General features: G+C 56.7%; 9 protein-coding genes across 9 annotated transcripts; 5 read left to right on the forward strand and 4 right to left on the reverse strand.

Moving 5' to 3' along the window:
• Positions 1 to 62: 62 nt before the first annotated feature.
• PG985_003436 (short chain dehydrogenase) lies at positions 63 to 1235 on the forward strand (the record flags this gene model as incomplete). Its single annotated transcript, XM_066823205.1, has 5 exons — positions 63 to 95; positions 153 to 236; positions 323 to 616; positions 697 to 979; positions 1060 to 1235. 5 exons carry the CDS (start codon positions 63 to 65, stop codon positions 1233 to 1235), a joined length of 870 nt encoding a protein of 289 aa, XP_066690637.1.
• Positions 1236 to 2078: 843 nt separating this feature from the next.
• On the forward strand, positions 2079 to 3044 carry PG985_003437 (UbiA prenyltransferase; the record flags this gene model as incomplete). Its single annotated transcript, XM_066823206.1, has 1 exon — positions 2079 to 3044. One exon carries the CDS (start codon positions 2079 to 2081, stop codon positions 3042 to 3044), a length of 966 nt encoding a protein of 321 aa, XP_066690638.1.
• Positions 3045 to 3536: 492 nt separating this feature from the next.
• Positions 3537 to 5504, forward strand: PG985_003438 (FAD binding domain-containing protein; the record flags this gene model as incomplete). The annotated part of the gene is made up of 4 exons (XM_066823207.1): positions 3537 to 4713; positions 4788 to 5064; positions 5146 to 5253; positions 5318 to 5504. 4 exons carry the CDS (start codon positions 3537 to 3539, stop codon positions 5502 to 5504), a joined length of 1749 nt encoding a protein of 582 aa, XP_066690639.1.
• A 632-nt stretch (positions 5505 to 6136) lies between these two features.
• PG985_003439 (uncharacterized protein) lies at positions 6137 to 7272 on the forward strand (the record flags this gene model as incomplete). Its single annotated transcript, XM_066823208.1, has 2 exons — positions 6137 to 7081; positions 7156 to 7272. The coding sequence occupies 2 exons, from the start codon at positions 6137 to 6139 to the stop codon at positions 7270 to 7272; spliced, it is 1062 nt and encodes a 353-aa protein (XP_066690640.1).
• Positions 7273 to 7499: 227 nt separating this feature from the next.
• PG985_003440 (Artemis protein) lies at positions 7500 to 9669 on the reverse strand (the record flags this gene model as incomplete). The annotated part of the gene is made up of 4 exons (XM_066823209.1): positions 7500 to 8394; positions 8459 to 8826; positions 8913 to 9217; positions 9285 to 9669. Coding segments are annotated over 4 exons (1953 nt in total), but the record flags the coding sequence as incomplete, so codon positions are not given.
• A 345-nt stretch (positions 9670 to 10014) lies between these two features.
• On the reverse strand, positions 10015 to 11594 carry PG985_003441 (uncharacterized protein; the record flags this gene model as incomplete). Its single annotated transcript, XM_066823210.1, has 2 exons — positions 10015 to 10527; positions 10611 to 11594. The coding sequence occupies 2 exons, from the start codon at positions 11592 to 11594 to the stop codon at positions 10015 to 10017; spliced, it is 1497 nt and encodes a 498-aa protein (XP_066690642.1).
• Positions 11595 to 12201: 607 nt separating this feature from the next.
• On the reverse strand, positions 12202 to 14502 carry PG985_003442 (phospholipase c; the record flags this gene model as incomplete). The annotated part of the gene is made up of 1 exon (XM_066823211.1): positions 12202 to 14502. One exon carries the CDS (start codon positions 14500 to 14502, stop codon positions 12202 to 12204), a length of 2301 nt encoding a protein of 766 aa, XP_066690643.1.
• A 1806-nt stretch (positions 14503 to 16308) lies between these two features.
• Positions 16309 to 17278, reverse strand: PG985_003443 (uncharacterized protein; the record flags this gene model as incomplete). The annotated part of the gene is made up of 2 exons (XM_066823212.1): positions 16309 to 17064; positions 17126 to 17278. The coding sequence occupies 2 exons, from the start codon at positions 17276 to 17278 to the stop codon at positions 16309 to 16311; spliced, it is 909 nt and encodes a 302-aa protein (XP_066690644.1).
• Positions 17279 to 18397: 1119 nt separating this feature from the next.
• Positions 18398 to 19742, forward strand: PG985_003444 (uncharacterized protein; the record flags this gene model as incomplete). The annotated part of the gene is made up of 3 exons (XM_066823213.1): positions 18398 to 18499; positions 18564 to 19071; positions 19198 to 19742. 3 exons carry the CDS (start codon positions 18398 to 18400, stop codon positions 19740 to 19742), a joined length of 1155 nt encoding a protein of 384 aa, XP_066690645.1.
• Positions 19743 to 21160: the final 1418 nt, after the last annotated feature.

Genomic DNA, 21160 nt, shown 5'->3' on the forward strand with positions numbered 1-21160 from the left:
AATCCCAATCCGAGTCAACCTCTTGAAAACACTTCGTGATATCCAATCCACCATCAGTCAAAATGCAGCCTCCCTACCCGTCGCTCACTCCCACGGTAAGCGCCCGGTGTATCAAGTCGAGCAATCGGTGTCGCTAACAATACGATGCGTAGTGGCACAATGATGTGTACCCAGCCATAGAATACACGAACCCCAGTCTTCGTCATGAAGGCCAGACTGTAGTCATCACCGGCGCAGTAAGACGAACCCTTCTTCTCAGGCCCCGGGACCACCTAATCCCCGAATCCTGCTCCATCCCGCAAAAGGCTTACCGGCATGATAGGGTTCGGGCATCGCCCAAGAGACCGCGGAGGCGTTTGCCTCGGCCGGCGCAAAGCGCCTGGTTCTCGCGGGCCGCCACGAAGAAAAGCTGCAACAGACGGCGGCGAGTCTCTCCAAGGGCCACCCCGACGTCCAGGTGGATGTCGTTGTCGCCGACGTCACCCAGGAGGCGTCCCTGGAGAAGTTGGTGGGCTCCCTCGAGAGCTGGAACGTACTGGTGCAAGGGGCGGGCTACATGAACAACCCGACGCCCGCTGCCAAAGCTGACATGGACGACTACTGGAAGGCCTACGAGGTCCGTTTACCCCCGGTCATTCATTTTCTTACCTCAGAATCAAGATGAAGTGACACTAAACTTGCGTGAAAACAAAACAGACCAATGTCAAGGGTTTCGTCCTTCTGGTCAAGGCCTTGTTGCCCAAGGCGGCGCCGGGTGCGAGCGTCTTGGCCTTGATCGGCGGTTCCCTCGTTTTCCCCACGAGCATGCTGGTCGGCCTGTCAGGCTACCTGGTCTCCAAGCTGGCCCTGGCCAAGACGATCGAGTTCATGTCTCACGAGAACCCGGACGTCTCCTTCTACGCGGTTCACCCGGGCATGGTGGACACGGACGTCTTCCGCCGGTCGGGCGCCACCCCGGATATGCTGGCCATGGACTCCCGTAAGTCTTGGGGAAATCATTTGATGCAGTCCAATCAACATGAAGCGATAACTAACACAAACTTTCTCTCGCGTCTCTAGCCAAGCTGTTTGCCGGCTTCAGTCTCTGGGTCACGCTGCCCGAGGCCAAGTTCCTCAACGGCCGGTTCGTGTGGGCCAATTGGGACATTGAGGAGTTGAAGCAGAAGAAGGAGGAGATTACGTCCAGCACCAACTTGACCTTCAACATGGCCGGCTTCCCATTCGCTAGCTCCTAGACCGGGTGTGGATCGTGGTCAATGTTTACGCTGTCTCTGAACAAATTACAGAGGTACCTAGATTGCGTAGTAGCTCAGATGTCAATTCAGAAAACCTCGGCATAGCTCAACTCATTCGAGTCTCATTGGGTGTAGTCTCCTCGAGGCGTGTTCTTCTACAGCCCTACAATGAGATCCCCACCCAGGTGTCTAGCATGCTACTGCGGACTGCATAAGGCCTTGCCTCCGGTCAGATTTTAGATGGACTCTCTATCTCAAGCACTCACTCTGACTCAGACGTCCCGCTTGGATGTGACCCTAGTATGACAAGTGCATCTTGGTATGCTTCTGTCCTGAGAATCTCTCGCACAGTGTGACTGGCATGACTGCATGCATACATGCAGGGTATCTTTCTGCTCTACCGAGCTCATAAGGCTGCATGCCCAAGTATAAGCCGAGGGTGATATCATGCAATCAATGTGCCGCCAACGTCCGGCAGAGAGAGACGTTACATACGCGCCTAGATCCGGGTTCGAAGCAATGCCCTTTCTGGGTCAGGTGGCCTAGGATCTAGAGACCCGAGATGATGATTGACCCGGTGAAGTGGGCGACTTTCTAGTTCAAGTAATATAGCTCAGTTGGATCATCAACACGACGATAACCTTGGTAAATCTGAGCAAGCACGTAGGTAGGACTCTTGCCATGTGAGCAGTGATACACTACTATCCCTCTATATATACCAATACTGTCGAGTCGGTGGTCTGTCGAGGTTGGATCTTGGATTCTCGGCAAGTGACACCATAAATCTGCTGTTCCAAAACATTGTGGCACCTTCGCGTTCAATTGCAATACCCTGGCTTCATCATGATACTACCAAATCGTGTATGGACCATATTTCACCTGCTCTGGCTCATCACCGAGGATGACTTTGCCACCTTTGTTCTTCCGAACACTGCCTTCGGAGTGTTTGGCGCCCTGTCAGGGTCCCTGCTAGCCGTGCCGCCGGGCAGCAGTAGCGATATGAGCAGCATCACTAGCACCGACGACCAGCGACGGCTACGGCTACGGCTGCTGCTGCTACTGCGCCTGCCAGCCACCATCTTCTTCAATTGGTCCAACCTGCTCATCTTCGACCTCGCGAACCAGCGGCTGCCGGACTCCGTGCGGGAGGATGCGCTCAACAAACCGTGGCGGCCCGTGCCTCGTGGGCTCCTGACGTCGACGCAGATGCGCCAGGCGATGCTGCTCGCAATCCCCCTGGTCCTGGCCGCGAACCACTTCTGGCTCCACGTCGGCGTCGAGACGACATTGCTTTTTGTTCTGACGTGGCTGTACAACGACCTCCGGGGCGGCGACGAGAGCTGGGTCCTTCGCAATGTCATCATCGCCGCGGCCTTCGGAGTCTACAACCTGGGCTCGCTTAAGGTGGCCGGGGGCGTGGGTGCGGGCGGCAGCGTGGAGACCAAGATGACGCCGTTGGGGATGGCTTGGGTTGTCGTGATTAGCGGGGTCATCCTGGCGACGATGCAAGTGCAGGACCTCAAGGACGTGGCGGGGGACAGGAGCAGGGGTCGCCTATCGGCACCCCTCGTGCTGGGGGACCGCCTCGCGCGGTGGACCATTGCCCTGCCCGTCCTATTCTGGTCCGTCGTGTGCTCGCTCATTTGGGGGCCGCGGCTGTGGGGGCTGCCTACCGTCGCATTGGGCATCCTGGTCGCTTATCGCTGTGTGACCCCGCCAGCGTCAGGGCAGGGCACGATGAGAGACCGGCGTACATGGCAGCTCTGGGCCTTCTGGACGGCCACGCTCTATGCCCTACCCTGCCTGTGAATCAGAAATCAGAATCATTCGCTCGCCTGGAGTCCGTCCGCTCTCGCCTCTCCACCAATAAACACACGACTGACAACGTTGTTCATCTAACAATATTAATTGCTTACTTCTTACATGCGTGTACCGTCGGGAGAGTCTAAATGCTGACGTGCATATCGAGAGCCCACATTTCATGTACGGCTTCTGGTGGCTAGGTGTGTAAGATTACGGTAGCGTTCCAGACAAGACAAACATAGCCATGATCGAGTCGAATCGCCAACGCCGTCGATCGCACGATTCCACGGGCGAGCGCAGTTAGGCAGCGGTGAGAGTTAGCCGCCGTCATGACGGTGCAACTGGTCTCGGAATCGAGTCCTTTCTATGGATAGATAAAATGGCCACGGGGGCAAGTCTGTACGATGCGTGTCCCTCCACAAGTCGCCTTTGCGGAAGCATCTCTTCACTGGCTCATTCCCCTCTTCCCGTATCCATTGGACTTCACCCGGCATCATGATGACTCATCGTAACGGGCGAGGTGCTCCATACACATGGTGGGCGCTGGTTTCCGGCCTTCTGTTTGCCAGCGTGGTCCGAGGACGAAGCGTCTCCACGGATGCTGCTCCGGCGGCCGCCCCTTGCCGCTGCTTCCCCGGAGACGCCTGCTGGCCCGACGAGAAGGCATGGGCAGAACTCAACAGCACGGTTGACGGGCGTCTCATAGCCACGGTGCCCCTGGCCTCTGTTTGCCACGGCACCAACACCTACAGCGAAAAGGGCTGCGCGGACCTCCGGGCGGCCTGGCCCAACCCAGATACGCACATTGACTCGACCTCGTCGGTCATGGCGCCCTTTTACGCCAACGAGAGCTGCAGTCCCTTCTCTGCCCGGGAGGCGCCCTGTGTCGTCGGCGCCTACGTCCAGTACGCCGTCGACGCCACGCACCCCTCGCACTACCAAAAGACGCTGGCGTTTGCCGCCGAGCACAACATCCGGCTCGTCGTCCGCAACACCGCGCACGACTGGCTGGGCAAGTCGACGGGCGCCGGCGGCCTGGCCATCCGGACACACAACTACAAGGGGGTCGAGGTGCTGGACTATGAGTCCGAGCACTACACGGGCAAGGCCCTCAAGATGTTTGCCGGCACGCAGTTCCGCGACGCCTTCCAAGCCGCCCACGATCAGGGGCTCGTGGTGGTGGGAGGCACCTGCCCGAGCGTCGGCATCGCCGGAGGCTACACCCAAGGCGGCGGGCACGGCTTGACGGTTTCCGCCCTGGGTCTCGGGGCCGATCAGGTTCTCGAGTGGGAAGTGGTCACGGCCGACGGCGAGATTGTCAAAGCATCCCCCAAGACCAACCCGGATCTCTACTGGGCTCTCAGCGGAGGCGGAGGCGGCACCTTTGGGGTGGTCATCGCCTTGACCGTCAAGGCCCATCAGGACCGGATCACGGCCGGAGCCAACCTAACCTGGACCAACGAAGGCATCACGCAGGACAAGTACTATGAGGCCATTCGTCTCTACATCTCCAGCCTGCCGCCCCTGCTGGACGCGGGGGCCACGAGCACATGGCTCAACAACAATGCCACATTCTCCGTGTCGCCGGCGGTGGGGTTCGGCATGTCCAAGGAGGACCTGGATGCCCTACACCAGCCTTTGCTGGACGAGCTAGACAAGCTTGAGATCAAGTACAGTGCGTTGCCAAACCTCCCGGTCCTTTGCTCTGTCTGATCAGTGTCGGATCTACCTTGCTAACCTTCTTTCCAGCATACTACTCGGCCGATTTCCCGACCTTCCTTGACTTCTACCACGACATGAACCCGTTCACCGAGACCGCGACGTTCCAACTCGGCAGCCGCTTGATACCCCGCAAAGTTGTCCTCAACGCCGCCGAGGATTTCGCCCATACTTTGCAGGAAATCACCGATGAGCACGATGGCGCCTGGATCTCCGGGGTTTCGTTCAACGTGTCCCGGGCGCCCGACGTCCCCAACGCTGTCAACCCGGCTTTCCGAGACGCCTCTGTTAGTCTCGTTGTCGGAACGTGAGTTTATCCCCATATTCCCAACATCAAGAACCAAAATACTAGTTGATTGTCTCTGACACACACTCTCTCTGGGACCAGCTTGTACGACTATTACAAGACCGAGAACAACGCCGCGCTGCAACAACTCATGACGGACGTCTTTGTGCCCAAGTTGGCAGCTCTGATCGACGGCGGCGGGTCAGCATAGTACGTAGTTCCCCAGGTATGACCTTTCGAGAGGAAGATGATGTTTACTAACGTCACGCTCCAGTCTGAACGAAGGGGACCCCAACGAACAAGAATGGCAAAAGGTATTCTACGGCGAAAATTACCAGCGCCTCCTCGAGATCAAGAACCGATATGACCCGGATCGGGTCTTCTACGGAAGGACAGCGGTGGGGAGCGAGGCCTGGGCTGAGAGCAAAGACGGAAGGCTTTGTCGAAAGGACAGAGACTAAGTGCGTGTAACTACATGTCCCCAGCTGGGAGGGTCCAGCGATATGGTGGCCGCCCGCCATGGCGCAAAAAGAAGGGCAATTGCAGCTTAATAAACGCGAGTACACAAAAGTCACGGTCATGTATGTGACCTTTGACGTGGCACAGGAAGATAAGGATGCAAATTAAAAGGAGGCTGGAAGACGGGTGTGACCCGGAGCAGCGCTCGAGTATCTGCGAAGGACACGATGTGATTATGTCCTACTCGGGAGGACCCGACTGTCCTGCAACGGGCACAGGCATCGTGGGCCATCATAGCCGCCGGGTCGCCCGTAAGGTCATCATGGACGGAACCCGCTGTACACAAGATGCATAGGCCCATCGCATTGTTTGCTGGGAGCACAGGGTCTGAAACGGATGTAACGGTGATCTGCCGAGTCGTCGAGTGAGTTGAGGGCGTCGTGGTCATCTGTCCAACATGGCTCTTGGGGCGGCGTCCCAGGTCCGTGGGGGTATAGGGGTATTGGTTTGGTCACATATAAGTCTGCCCGTGATGAGCGGATGGCAGTAGCATGCATTTTTCTCTCCTCAACACGAAGCAAAGCAAGAATCGCTTCGCACCCCAATGCCAGCCCTCGACTCCTCCCCTTTCACCATGGACAAGTCATCTCGCGTCGAAACGACGTCTGCCACGGCGTCGCTGCTGGACAAGGTCCACATCGGCGGCAAAGACTCAAGCCATGAACTAACTACCGACATGCTCTCCCTGGCACGCACGCAGCCGGTGGACGCGCCCTGCACGTACATCGCGACGCTGCCGACCAAGGGCTTCCGGACCACCTTCATCGAGGCGCTGAACCAGTGGCTCATGATCAACAGCGAGAGCCTGGACGTCATCACGGGCATCATCAAGATGCTCCACGACGTCTCCCTCATCATTGACGACATCCAGGACGAGTCCCCCCTGCGTCGGGGCAGGCCGGCCACCCACGCCGTCTTCGGCCTCGCCCAGTCGCTCAACAGCTCGACCTACCTATTCGTCGAGGCGCTGGCCAAGGTGCACTCCCACTTTGACGCCAACACGCACGCCGCCTTCACCGACATCCTGCTGCGCATGCACGTCGGCCAGAGCTACGACCTGTACTGGAGCTTCCACTCGCACTGCCCCACCGAGCAGGAGTACCTCGAGATGGTCGACGGCAAGACGGGCGCCATGTTCGAGCTCATCGTCATCCTGATGGAGTCCAAGTCCAGCGCCGCCCGCGGCGACACCTTCACCCGCTTCACCCGCCTCTTCGGCCGCTTCTTCCAGGTCCGCGACGACTTCATGAACCTCAACTCGGAGCACTACGCCCAGGGCAAGGGCTTCTGCGAGGATCTCGACGAGGAGAAGCTCTCGTACCTGCTCATTGTCTGCGCCCGCCGCGACCCCGCCGCCTTCCGCAAGATCATGGGCATCTTCCGGGCACGGTCCTCCGCTGGTCCGTCCGTGAGCTCGCTGGCCCGCGAGTCCAAGACGTACATCCTGTCGCTCCTGGAGGAGTCAGGGACCATGAAGGAGACCAGGACATGGCTTCTCGAGTTGGAGTCGCAGTTGGAGGTAAGGATTTCATCGCATCCCATTCCGACGTGTCCATGTGTCAATACACACCTAGTTGCTAATGACCCCAACAGGCCGAGGTGGTAGCTCTGGAGAAGCTCCACGGCAAAAACAACCCGCACTTTCGCACCTTGCTTTCCAAGCTGAGTCTGAAGAACGCCGACGTACCTATCGTCTCCAAGGATACCTAGGTGGCTCGGCAGAGCAGGAAAGAGCGGGCAAGTTGGAACAATGGAACACATGGAAGTGAAACTGAAATTGTTTTCTCAAAATAGACCTTTCATAGTTGCGAATACTTCAAACGGTGTCAGTTGCTGTAGTTGCAGCACCCCAGAAACAGCTATCCCGTTCGCATGTGTCTAGGCTCAATGATGCTCTCGTACTGGCGAATACAGTCTCACCGTGTACCACACTTACCCCTTTGCCGATTTCCCAGGTCCGTATCGAGCACACTATGGTGCCCTGTGGTGGAGATGAGTTCGATGGGAGCCCACCCATACCCCTCAGCATTGCGCTGCATGGTCTGGAATGCCGCCTCCCGGAGATCCTCGTCACGGAAAGAAGGACGAGATGACGATTTCGCCTCACGTTGTTCCATGCGTGGGGTTTTTCCTCCTTCATCAAGGCTTTGGTTGGAGACTCCCGCCACGGATCGGCTGAATGCAGCCGCAGGGACCCAGTCGTCCGTTGACCCCACCAAGGGCGAAGCGATGGGCTTCGAGCCTCCCATCCCCTCGATGTCAGTGTATGGTTCACTTGGATGAAGCTGCGACGGCATGTCCAAAGACATATCAGAGACCTGTGTACCATGATCATGTCCGTCGGCCATTGAATTGGCCAATTGTGCGCGACGCTGTTCCATAAGCGCATCGTGTTCAAAGATGTCCTCGGAGCAACTTTGTCCAAATAGTTGCCTCATAGTGATGCCGCGACGGAACCAGTCCTCATCGTGAACGGTGCATGGCCACACGTCTTTCGGCTTGAAAGTGTCTACCAGGTGACGGAGCTCCGGGTAGGAAGAATGGCGGGCATACGGAAACGCAATGGTTGTCGGGAGCAAGGCTGCACCACCACCCCCCTTGTGGTCGCCCTGCGCGCTTCTACTCTGCCCCAACTGTTCGCTCGCATTGGAACCAACGCGCGTCACGACCGATCGCACGGCTTTGACCAAGTCGGCCTCCATCTTGTCATCATCCGAGAAGTCGTCGATGTCGATGTTGAGCGACGCATTGCGACCACTGGCGATGGATGAGAGTATCCGTGTGATGGCCGCTTCCCGGGTCTCCACGGGGAATCCACTCAGATCCCGGATCCTGCCATCCCATCCAATCGTCAGTCATGAAGAGGACAAGCGATCAAGGTGTCTGCGTTACTTACATGCTGATGACCGCATCGACATTGTCCGCCGTAATGTACTGCAGCTCGGCCTCCCGCTCCAGGTCTCCGCCGCCCCCGCCGATGCCCACCTCGGCGATCTCCTGGCCGTCCGGGAGACGCGAGACGATGGGTTTGATCCAGACGACAGGCTGGTTCTGCACGACGGAGCAGGCCGTGCCTTTTTCGCAGCTGTGGATCCGGGCATTCTCGTCCAGCGTCAAGCAGCCGTCATGCTGGTTGTTGGCGCAGCTGAACCCCACCAGATAGGGGGCTTCTTTCGCCAGATGCACTTGTCTGGCGAACAAGTCCTCGGACGTTCTTTCGACGAGGGACTTGTAAATGCCCATCTTGTAGGCATCTACGTGGATCTAGTTTTCGCCCGGTCAGCACGGCCACAACGACCGAATGCAATGCAGCCATTGCCAACTGGGAGGCACGCATCACAACAACTCACCTTGGAATCCAGCGCCTTGGCCAAGGCAACCCAAACATCCTCGTAGCCGTAGGTCCAAGCCTGCACGAAGAAGACCGTGTCAGCCGGATACCGGGCCACCTGGATGAGCAAGTCCCGCAGCCCTTCGGCCTTGGTCTTGAGCGGGTAGTCGTCGAGGACCGACGTGTCCAGGTAGATGCGGTCCAGCGTCTTGATGCCGTGCGTATACTCCACCAGCGCCGGGTTGCGTGCGATGCTGTTGACCCACCACGGCTCGCTCCGGATGTCGCCCGTATAGAGCACTGCTTTTCCGCCGCCCTCAATTACTGTGGAATGTCGCAGTCAGTTTAATTGCATCCAATGGGGTTTTGAACCTTATGCCGGGCCACTTACGAAACATGACAGCGCCGACGCAGTGATTGGCATCAAACAGCGTGACCTGGACATATTTGCCCGGCCAAAGCTCCAGCTGGGTGGGCGTCTCGAGCGGAATGGGCTTCAGAATGTGTTTGAGGTGCTTGTACGTCTGCTTCCGGGCCTCGAGCATGCCGCTGGCGTAGTTGATGCGGCACGGGTACCGCTCAAGGCGCAGCAGGATTTCTCGGGTGGCGGCGGAGCAGTAGACAAACGGGCCCCGCAGCGTCTCCAGGCCGGCCAGGTGGTCGCTGTGCACATGGCTCAGGAGGCAGAGGCGTGGCGGCTGCGGGCGCGCCCGGAGTCGGAAGTAGTCGATGGCGATGTCGGGAAACTCGTGAACCACGCCGTCGAAAGTCGACATGGTTTTGGTCCTGATCTCGTTCAAAGAAAGAAGGAGGCCACCATCGGCTGCCCAGACCGAGCGGAGTTGGCTGACGTCGTTGACGGGAATCAATTGATCTGGACTACATCTTCTATGAGACCTACTGGGAATCAAGAAAGTTGGCGTAGGTTGGTGCACGCTGGAGCCTAAACTGAAAGCGCTACTACTACTGTACATGATTTCTGTGCCCCTCGTTTACCGTCATCCCCAACCTAGGGAGACATCCGTCCAGGCGAGCAGACGTCTTGCAGCGTGTGAATGTCCATTATTATTAAATGAGATTGTCTCAGACTGCATGGGCCCTACAGTGGTGCAGGAGGCTGTTCATTCTCCCACTACACTGAGCTTGGAGCTGCTTCGCTTCTGCAACTTCGCTCTGGGCCTTGCCGATTTTTCCTTCTCGGCCGCCTCTTGCTGCTGCTGCTGCTGCTGCGCCGCCAATTCACGGCTTGATGTTGATAATGGCCGATTCGCGGCGATGTTGATAAAGTTGCCCAGCCGGCTGGCCGAAGCCCGCTCCAGAAGCCCCCGTGGTTCTTTCGTACCATCACCGCTACTCGGTCCCTCCTGTCTGGGTACTGCCGCCGCACCACCTCCCGTTGGCGTGGCGTTGCTCGTCGTGTAATCTGCTTGTTGTCCGTAATTCGGTTGTTGGTGCTGTTGGTGCTGTTGCTGTTGTACCTGCTGAAGGTCGTCGGGGTGGTAGAAGCGGCGGTTGGCCACCTCGTAGCGCCCGGCGTCAATCGTCGCCTGGTTCTTGTCGGCGTTCGTGTTGCCAAACGGTATATGTCGGTCGACCGTCGAATTGAACGTTCCGCGTAGAGTCTCTCCGGCGCCCTGCAATTGAAGAAGGGAATTGGGTTAGTAATTGTCACCATGACCACATGCGAGCTTGTTGGCAAGTATGCATGGTTGCTTACATGCAGGCCTGCGGCCGCCGTCTTCAAGTTCTGCAACGTCGACCTGGGGCGATCGGATTGGTATTCCGGTCTCTGCTGTTGCTCCGGCGGCGGAACCGCGCCAGTCGAATCGTTCAGCTCTTGCGGGCGCTGGTTGCGCCCCGGGTACGAGTAATTCAGGTTGCCGCCGCTGCTGCCCGGCCCCGATGGGCTGCGTCCCAAGAACTGTTGTGAGGCAGCAGCATTGCTGTTGTTGGTGTTTGCGGAGAGAACGTCTTGCTGGTTGGCTGTTGCCACGGCTGTGCCGGCATCTAGAGAGCGCCGTTTCGCATTGCGCTCGGGTATGGTCGGGGTGCGTTCTAAAGAAGCAGAAGAAGCCGGCTGCTGTGTCGTCGTCATGGGTTCACGCTGTGGTATGACGCGTCGTCCGGGCGTCTCGATGCTCGGTCGCCGTCGCTGCTCGATGGGGCTGGGTTCCGACGGCGGTACTGCTGGAGAATCGGCGGCGTTATCATCGTTGCCATCTTTCACCGTGGACAATTCGGCCACAGCGCCCGGCGCATTGGGCTTCTCGACTGTGGTGGTGGTGCCATTGGGCCCGGTGACGGTCGTGGTTGTCGTAGTCGTTGTGGTGGTTGTCGTTACCGTTTGTCCGCTGTTTGGATTGACATGCGTCTCCCGCTTGATGGTGGGACTGGTGTGGGAAGAAGGCCCTCCCGCTGCAGCATTGTTGCCATCGTTCAGGCTCGTCGGGGGTGCCAGGCCTGCTGTTTGCGGAGGCGGAGGCACAATGTTGTTGGCGCTCTTGGAGGGATTGGAATCTCCGCCGGTCGTGGTTAACGAGGTGCTGGGCTCGCTGCTGCCGTACGCTGAGTCCCCCGCTGGCTGGTGCTGGTGCTGGTCGTGCGGCCCAATGAGACCCGGGCGAGGGTCCCCGCTCTTGCGCTTGTCTTTGGAGGAAAACACCCCCCTCCACTTGGACTTCTTTTCGGTAGTCGGCTCCATTGACGTTGCAGTTCTTGTTCGAATCGGCGCGGAATGTGTCAGGCAAAAGGGGCAATTGAGTTTGTTGGAATGTTCGGTTTATGGCCAAAATGGTGAGTGACGCCAGAGACGGTTGGGCGATCATCTGCTGGGCAGACCGACCCCCGTGGTTTGGATATGTCAATGTGCATTTGCTCCCTGTCTCGAGGCAGCCCGCGCTTGCTGCGCGATGAGGTCACAGATCGTCCGCCGCTAACAGGATAACCGGGTTCGTGTGCCGCTGCGTGCCGACCGCGCTGCTGGAAGTGCGATCCTACTGCCAATCCTAGCTACTTGTAGACACGCCATGCTGTGACGAATAACTGTATCATGCCTCAAACCTCACGTGACACAGCCATCATTACGCAGTTCTCGCATCAGACCTCCCAGTGGACTTGGTATCATGAACGCAGGAACAGTAATAGATACAGGTAGATAGTCGATCGCCATATGCGTCATTACAGCCTTTATTCAAAGTTACTACAGCAAGTTGTCTCCATTTGGCAGCCAATTATTAACAGATAACCCCCCCACCAGCCGGCTATGTGGTGATGTTTATTGCTAGATCAGATAATTCTAGACCAGATCATCATGAGAGCTTGTACTCAATCTTGACCAAGATGGCCCCTTTGCTGGCCATGCCGTTCTTGTCCATCAGCTTGATGAACCGGTACCCGCGCCGCAGCCTGTCCAGCCGGATGCACGTCCAGGCCGCCAGGTCGTCGTGGCCAAACTCGTCGTCCTTGACCACGAACCGCAAAAATGCCAGCTCCGGATTGACGCCATTGACCTGCTTGAACTCGAGCACGTCCCCCTTGAAGTCTGGGTGGATGCCCTTCTTGCTCTTGGTCTTGGCCTTGTACTCGCCCTCCTTGGCCTTGCCAGCATGCTCACGCTGCTTCATCAGCTCGGAATAATGGGGCTCCGTGTGAAGTTCCATCTTGAGGTACGGGTTGAATCCGGACGGGTTGTCTCCCTCCTTGGGCATCGGCAGGTCCTGGGCAGCGAGCACCGTGATCTTCAGGTCGAGAGTCTGATGCAGCATGCGGGTATCTCCAGTGCCCAGGGGCTCCGTGACGACCTCGCCGGTAGCCGTGACGGGCGGGGCGTCGTCCGTCGTGGCCACCGGTTTCTGGCCGCGATAACCCTCGGGCTTGAGGACGTAGCCGCCGGTGCCGGCAAACATGCCTTCGTTCAGCATCATGCCCTCGTCCCACTTCTGCCAGTTGAGGGCGACGATCTGGATGCCCTTGCGCCAGAAGACGGGCGGGTCGATGTTGGAGGAGCCGATGCGCATGCCCGAGGGGTACGTCCGCATCATGAAGCGCTCGTTGTGCTTGAACAGGTCCGGCGCCTGCTTATCGTGCACCTCGAGCACGCCGCGCTCCGACAGCGAGAACATGTGCGTCGGCATCTGGGCCTCGGGCTGGGCCAGCGACTTGAAGGTGACGCCGCGCGTGTAGACGCCCAACTGGCTGAGGGCCTGGATGACCTTGGAGGGCTTCTTGGGTTTCTCGTCCGCTTTGGGCGGCGCCAGGCGCTCGGTGGATGTGGCGGTCGAAGTAGTCGAGGTGGCCGAGGAACCGGAGACCAGCTTCTCCATGGACACAGACCCTGTCGGGGGTGGTGCATACTTGACCTTGACCAGTATCTTGCGCCTCAGATCCCCGGGCGCGGGAAGCACCTTGCAGTCGGCGTCGGGCGGCGGGAGCATGAATTCGGCCCAGGTTTCGTTCATGATGTTGACCATGGCTTCCTGCTGAACGTCGGAACAGTGCACCTCGAGACTTACGATGAGCGGCAGGTCAGTCACAGTGAATGCGTCGTCTCGGATGGCGCGGCAGACATCGCGAAATGAGACTTCCTTGGTCAGCGTGTAGCCGTGAAGCACTCGAGGCTCGGCAGTAATGGCCAGGGGGCTGGTTGTCCTCTGAATGGGGGGCAACGCATCCGCCCCCAGCGACGTGTCCGTGGCACCAGTCCCGTCGCTTGTTGCAGAGCTGGTCGGTTCCTTACTCGCGTTCATAGTCGTGGCCTTGTCTGTCCCATTGCCTGCCTCCGTCGGGACGTCCTTGCCCGCGTTTTTGGTCACCTCCTTTGCCGGCTCTTTGGGTGCATCCTTGGGTGCATCCTTGCCAGCGCCGATGGTCACGTCTTTGGTCGCGTCCTTGGGTGTATCTTTGGGTGCATCCTTGGGTACATCCTTGGTGGCATCCTTGGTTGCCTCTTTGCTTGCATCTTTGCTTGCACCTTTGTCGCTCTCGTGGCTCGACGTATACTTTTCAAGTCGTTTTCCCAAGGAGGTGTTCTCCAGCCGGCTGGTAATGGAAGTGGGGATGTGCTTGGCCAAGCGCTCCTTCTTGCTCCCCTTACGGATGGCCTTCTTCTCGGCGTACTCCTCCTCATCGCTGCTGGTGTCGGACGACTCCGAGTCGGAGCCGTCGCCGTCCCAGACATCAATCTCGATGCACCGGCAGCCGCGCAACAGCACGTTCTTGTAGGCGTCCGTGCTGGAGTCGCTGGACAGCTGGTTGCCCGTCAGGTAGGTGTTGTGGCTGGAGCTGATAAAATAACTGTTGAGGGGCCACGTGAAATCCTCCTCGCGGACGGGCGCGAGCGCATCGGCCGCCGACGAGGTCATGTAATGCAAAAAAGTTTGGTAATCCAGGCTATCCTGGGCGGCGAGGTTGTCCGACGGGTCGCTGACCTTGTCGGCCTGCACGTGGTGTAAAAACGCGATGACTTGGTCTTTGCTCCATTTCTGGTCGAACCCGGCGTGGCGGTTGAAGAGCTGTTCCAGGTGTGGCAGGACGGAAGCATTCAGCTCCTGGAGGTGTTTGGGGTCTGCGCTGGGTTGACCGCCGCCCGCCTGGTGGACGGAATCCTGCATCTTCACTTCACCCGAGTCACCCATTTGAAGGTCCTTTTTTGATATTCCTGGATTGAGGAAATGATAGTCTGCGATAATTACTGATCAGATGCCTTTTCTGTTTCTTGGGGAGAGTTGAGTTTGTAAGTTGGAGCCCTGGGTTCACGTGGTAGAAACCGGGATATTCTTAGAAGATAGGAGTAAACTGGCCAGACAGGCAAGGCAGGCGAGCTGGCTCAAGATCTCCAGTCGAATCGAGCAGGGCCCCCAGGTCTGGAGTCATTACGAGTAACAAGTTCCTGATGGACACCAGCCAAAGCGGGGACGATTGGGCTTGCAAATGGCTTGGTGCTGCCCCGAGCCAGATCCCAAGCCACCCAGGCACGACCACATCATCCTGTCTTCCATCACCCATCTTGATTTCTGGCTTGCCGTGTGTTTCATGTGCATGGAGCTGTCTGCGTGTTCCGCGAGATGACCAAACGCTCGCTACGCGACCCCTTGGCCAAAAAACTCGATTGCCCAGTTGGTACGTCATAATTCCACGGCGGAAGCCTTATCGGCTATCAGCAATTCAGGGCCCAGCCGCCGTCATTGCAGAGCTACACGTTCAACATGCCGCTTATCCAGCGCCTCGGACCCCGCTAAAAGTCCAAGGACCAACTGTGGCGGCCGTCATTGTCGCACAGGACCTGAGCCAGTGAATGAGCCACGCCCGCTGCCCACTCATTGGGATTTGGATTTGGATTTGGGATTGAGATAGGGGCCGCCGCCAGCTCCCCACGTTTCAAGATCGCATGTGTCAACAATGCATCCCCATCGTCATTCTCCACCTTGCCCATGGCAAAACCCGCCAAACTCGTATTTCGCCGATCCTCAGTTGATGCTGTTCTCAATCACTTACGGGCATCGCAAGTCCCGGCATGACCGTTATGCTTCCGGAAGATCACAGGTTGCCCGACCCAGCTTCCCAGAAGTTCCATGCAACTGGAACCAGGAGCTCCTGCGGTTCAGCTTGAACGCCGGCGCCCGCGAAATCGCTCCCGCCTAGCCACGGGCCACAGAAGCGACAACCCCGATGCGAACGACGAAGCCAACACGGAATAAATGGAGGGCAAATAAGCATAAGCTGATGCAGGCAGAGATGCAATAGAAGAGTAGAAGCAGGAAACCCCTGATCCAAATTAGGATTCCGCCTTGCGCGTCAATCGCACTGCTTTGATTCCAGCAGAGCAGTCTCGTGCACGACATAAGTCTATCACCTGCTTCGATTGATTCCTGCTAGGTACTGACACTCCGTGCCCATTGCAATCGCTCTTGTCTTCTGTAATCTGGTTATGGCCAATGGTCCAACGAAGTCCGCAGTCACACAAGTCATGTGGCTCCAAACATTTTCTGGACGTCATCAACCATAAATGGCAAAGACGAAGAAGGCGACCGAGCTGTCGTCCCGCAGTCTTTGACGAAGCACCTCTGTTTCGGAGAAGACGCATCTCTAGGTGGGTGAGTATGCAACCGCGGCATTATTTGAACGCATTCGTAAATTCCCTTGACTCTTCGCTTCAACTCGCAAGATTGAGGGGCTTTGCCATTTGAATAACAAGAAACAAGGTCATCAGCCGCCAGAGCACGTCGTGAAGGGTTGAATTCGGGTTGTTTCCAGCCGAGTTTACAATGGATGTGCTATCAGTCCTGCGTGTTGCCTCGACATTGATTTTCCTGCCTATGTGGCTAGATACAGAGGTCATGGAAATGGAGTGATATACATGACAAAATGAAATTGATTTCCTCCGCAACCATATATGTTCTATCGCACCGCTATCCAAGTTAGGCCTGGATCACCGTATTCAACCTTCCTCTTCTTTTCTTGTTATACGCGAGTTTGTTCAAAGTTGATTTCAGTCGCTGCGACACTGCTTTGCCGTCCCTGTACTGCTTGGCCCTTTCGCCTTCATTGTCAATTCCCAATTCCGGGAAGAGGTCATCCAAAGTATGGTACTTAGTGTCTCTTCTGCCAAAGGTTGCACTCTCGTGAAGCTTTTGCAAGAACTGGCGGGCGGTTTTCCGGACATCGCGTTCGTGCAGCATGGCCTTCCAAACTTGCAAGCCTTCGTTGGTGGTCGCTCGCGGATCGCGGCTCCTGTCATTGGGGTGCAAAGGAAAAATGATGTCGGGAGTCGTTGATCTTAGATCAGGAGCACGCTTGGTGAGGCCGACCATGTAGTCCCTCAAGACACGGGCTGACTTAAACCGCTGTGCGCTAATGGGGTCGTCCCCCATTTTCTTCTTGAATTCCTCGAGCACGTTGGTGAAGAACTCCTCCTCGGGGAAATTTCCCGTCAGAGGAATGGCATGATAGCCGCGTACATCACGCAACAAGAAACGCAGCAACACCCTCTTGTGCAATTCGTAGTGATGCTGCTCAAGATCTGTGGCTTCCAATGCCGAATCGGGCTGGTCAGGTGGGTCGACAACGTCCGGCGTCGGGTCGGACTGGGGCTCCGGGTCGTGACTGGGAGAAGTGGTCGGCTCAAAATAGACCGTCACTTGTTCCGAGTTCGTGATGTTGAGAACAACTGGGTCCTGCTGAATAGTTGTACTGATAAGGCAACGGAACTGTCTAGTATAGATATATTCTGCTTACGTTGGGTGCATTGTTCTGGGATTCAGAAGAGGAGCGTCGTGATCTCGAAGGGTTAGTTTGTCGCGGCTTTGAGACTCGGGCCGGCCTTGTGAGGCCAGTGCCTCGAGACTTCGAGGCTCGAGCTGACCTGGGAACAGCAGCTTGTCTAGCCATCGTGTCTCGTGTTTGATTTTAACCAGGTCAAGTGGTAATGACAGGTTGGGTTTCTGTGCTGGGAAACTGGGAATGAATGATACAATGAAAAGGAGAATTTCAAACAACCATACAAGGACTCCTGACGCGTTTACACACGCGACGCGGGAACCTGGTACGCGACATGGTCTTTCTTCCATCGGTGAAATACTACATCCGTTGCGGTTGTGTAACAGCTGTGATATATCATAGGTATTAAAGCATGGGTTGGTTGGTCAGTGGACAGCGTAACAATCGGGAGCACAGGCGACCGGCTGAAGGCACAATTAGATCCGATCCGGCAATGCACGAACTGGGCATGCTGCACAAGGGAGACGACAGTGTTCGGAAATATTGTCCACAGATCAATCCTCAAATTTAATAGTGTGGTGCTGGACCTTCTGCTTCCCGTATCATTCAAGATCGAAACACCAGTACTCCCACCAGCACCCGCGGCCTCAAGCCACTTTCCGAGCCCTGTATAACAGTATACACGGTCTGCTTAGAGATACCACCAGCCATTTTTGGGGGAGTCGGATGTGGCTCGGTTTCCTTCACCCAACGTGGCTCAATTAGTTTTACGGCGTAGACTTGGATCAAGAATGCGAAGAACTCGAGAACGAGTTCATATGGCGCGATGTGTGACGACTTGGGTTCGAGGGACCTTATGCGAGGTCGGAGCGAGCGAGTGACTTGCACAGGAATCATTGGCCAAGGTTATCGGGATGACTGCAAGACGGGAACTACGAAGAGCTGATCACAGAAGGTCCATGACTGTTGTTCTCAGTGACCCCGGTCAAGATAAGGTCAACCGCATACGCTAATATTCCATGCAATGAATGGTTAGTTCCAGGGCCATTTCCGAAGAGGTCAACCGCATACGCTAATATTCCATGCAATGAATGGTTAGTTCCAGGGCCATTTCCGAAGAGGGGGAGGAAGTCTACTGTGGAGTGGCTACGAGAGAAAAAGCAAAGCGATGGCCGATCGCATTGCGTCGTCATGGCTGGGGTCAGGCAGCCAGATAAGCATGTTGAGCAAGGTAGAGATTATCACAACGGTGACAGGCCATGGATGCCGACGCCGTCTGACAAACTCGCGATGTCTTCAAAGAACAGTATCCGGGATCTCTTCGAGTCGGAAGAATTCGCCTATCCCTGCTACGGAACATGGAAAGGGGATAGCGACATTGCTGGGATCGGGGTGAGCGCATAGCTCCGAAACGTCCCTCGGTCCTTTAAGACATACTGACAGAGCGGGCGGCTAGGTCTTGCTTGGATTCGTCATCTACGCCTACACGACACTCCTGGTATCCATCATTGTTGCCTGCTTCGAGACTGTTGAATGGTGGAAGGACTCACATAACGAGGGACGGTGGCGCTGGCTGGCGACCACCTCGACTCTTGCCAACCGTCCCATTGGAAGCATACACAAGCTGCACCTCATTTGTTCACATCTCCAAGGAACTCTCTGTGACGTCCAGATAGTAACCGGCGCCGGCATCGTGATCGCCGCGTTCATGCAATGGGACACCATCCCATTTTACCATGAGCAGATCGCAATTAGCTGCTGGTGGCTGACTATCAGTTCGCTCTTCGCAGCCCGAGGATCGAGTACCACCACCGCACAGTTCGAGGCGAGCAGCCAAAATGCAACCAATGGTCATAGGCTGCACCGCTCGGGATCTCGACTGCGGTCGGGCTATAAGGCCATGGAAGAGGAAGAAGATATTGTAGCGAGGTGGGAATTTGGACAGGCCTGGATCAGGGATTTTGGTATCTTCGCCAGTCTGACCCTCTCTGCCACCTTTCAGGCTATGATAATCGCCAAAGAAGAGCAATACTGGGATGAAGACTGGAATTAAGACCCGCCCGGACGCTGCTACCTCACCCATGCACGAGATCAGAGCGACTGGCTTTGGTGTGTTGGCACGGCCCTGTTCGCCGTCTTTATGCTCCTCGAGATTTCGTCTCCCGGTAGCAACGGTGTAGATAATGCCATTTCGGAAATCCACGAGCGAATCCTGAAGATATTGTGCGATGCAACAGCCGACTATTGGAAATCGCTCTGCAGTACCCAGAACTGGTGGTCATACGCCCTCAATGCTTTGACTGTTGTTGCTCTTGGCACGGCTACCTTTCTCGTTTGGGTGGTTCTTCAGTTCATCAGTCTCTGGGTATATGGCGGCGGATTCTACCCCGTCGAGGTCATGTTTCAGGTTGGGTATGCAGTATATACTATCTGGTATATGTTCGACCTCCGAAGCTCGAACGAGGAACTCGTTACGTCATCGGAGAACACTTGGGGCTTCGTTCAGGTTCTGCCCGTGGCCCTTCTCGCCACTATCTTTATCAGTTACGTGGACGCTCATGCTGAGGTCGTGAAGGGGATGAGACATATCAAGCTGGTCAGAATGGGTGGCCAGGAGCTTGCACTACGAAACTGATCAACGTATGAAGAGAATCATTCCTTTCGCTGGACGGTATCGGGAGTGGCCCACAGGGAAGGACCATAGTGTGTCAAGTGACGAACTGCAGGTCAGCTGGAAGGATGGAGAAAATGCGGTAGCAAGCACCAGGCTTATGCGGCAAGTTCAGTGCGGTGGATGGCTACCGCGACGAGCATTGTGAGAGGTACACCGAGGGCCGTACGGATCGAATCTGCGGATGGAATCCAAGTTTTTATAGTAGGTAGCATAGGAGCATCGTCTGTCTGCATGAGGCCCTGCCTCCGGTCGGACTCCGGTCGGACTCCAGGTTGACTTCATCTCTCTCTCGGTCCACAAGGTGGTTGGGAAGGGCGTTCTCTGTCGAATGAGACGATAACAGGTGTCGCGAACGACCCAGCCACTTAAGCGACGAATCCCTTCGTCGCCAGCTTCTCCCTCTCTGGTCTGCCGAAGGGCGGAGCTAGCATAGCACCACAGTCTGCATGAACTGGCTCTCATCATCATCATCCCACATTCTCGGTGGCTGAAGGGGCTTGAAACCGGGGCGAATTGGCGGGCACGATACCAGTGCGCCTTTTCGGGGCGGAAGAGGGGTTTCCCGGTCTGAGCCCAGCGCCACAGGAGCCCAGTCTCATCAACATCACCGTCAGGGTTTTCCTGGAGTCCCCGCATCCATACATGATCAATATCTTTCGTTCGCAGTACGCAAGGGCTGCACAAGTCCATCCAATCATCCACCGTCCCAGAAGGACTGTCTACAAGTTCCGTGGTCAAACATGTACACACGTGAGCATGCAGGCATTAGTCCACTATGCAAGGGCGGGCCGCGCGGGTAAGAATGGGGTTTCCACAGCATCGCCGCTGAAAACGGGGGCCCCGCAGCCTCCCGCAGCCTTCCTCCCTTAGCCTGCTCTACGGGTCGTGCTGGAATGCTGCCATCCTCGACTGTTGAGTCTGCGAAGACGTCTCTGGCGAACGTCATCATATTGTATAGAACCACAATCAATTCCTTTTCCATCCAGTCATGGCGTATACCATAGCACATGCCGGCCCCTTCGCCTATCCATCATTACCACCTCCATGGTTCCCCATCATCACCTCCCCAGCGCAAGCGGAACCGTCGGACCGTGACACGAGACTCCTTAAGCGATACTTCCTCGGGTACAGCACGCTGCGTTGTGCATCCGGAACGACCATAACCATCGTTCTGGGACAACCTCAGCGAGGTACCCTTGACTCCAGCCACTCTCAAGGAGTTCGACCGCCGTAATCGGGAACGCGACAATGTGCAGACCAGTCCCTTTGCTTCATTCTCCAATCGCCCTGTGGCCAGCTACGTCGCTGCTCGTCAGCGGAGCCTGTCGAGGATTGTATCAGAGGCGCGACACCGGACGAGTTGAATAACATTAGGCGAT

Source organism: Apiospora marii (genome assembly GCF_038362585.1).
Source record: "Apiospora marii strain CBS 49790 chromosome Unknown utg000002l_segment0_segment0, whole genome shotgun sequence".
Lineage (NCBI taxonomy): Eukaryota > Fungi > Ascomycota > Sordariomycetes > Amphisphaeriales > Apiosporaceae > Apiospora > Apiospora marii.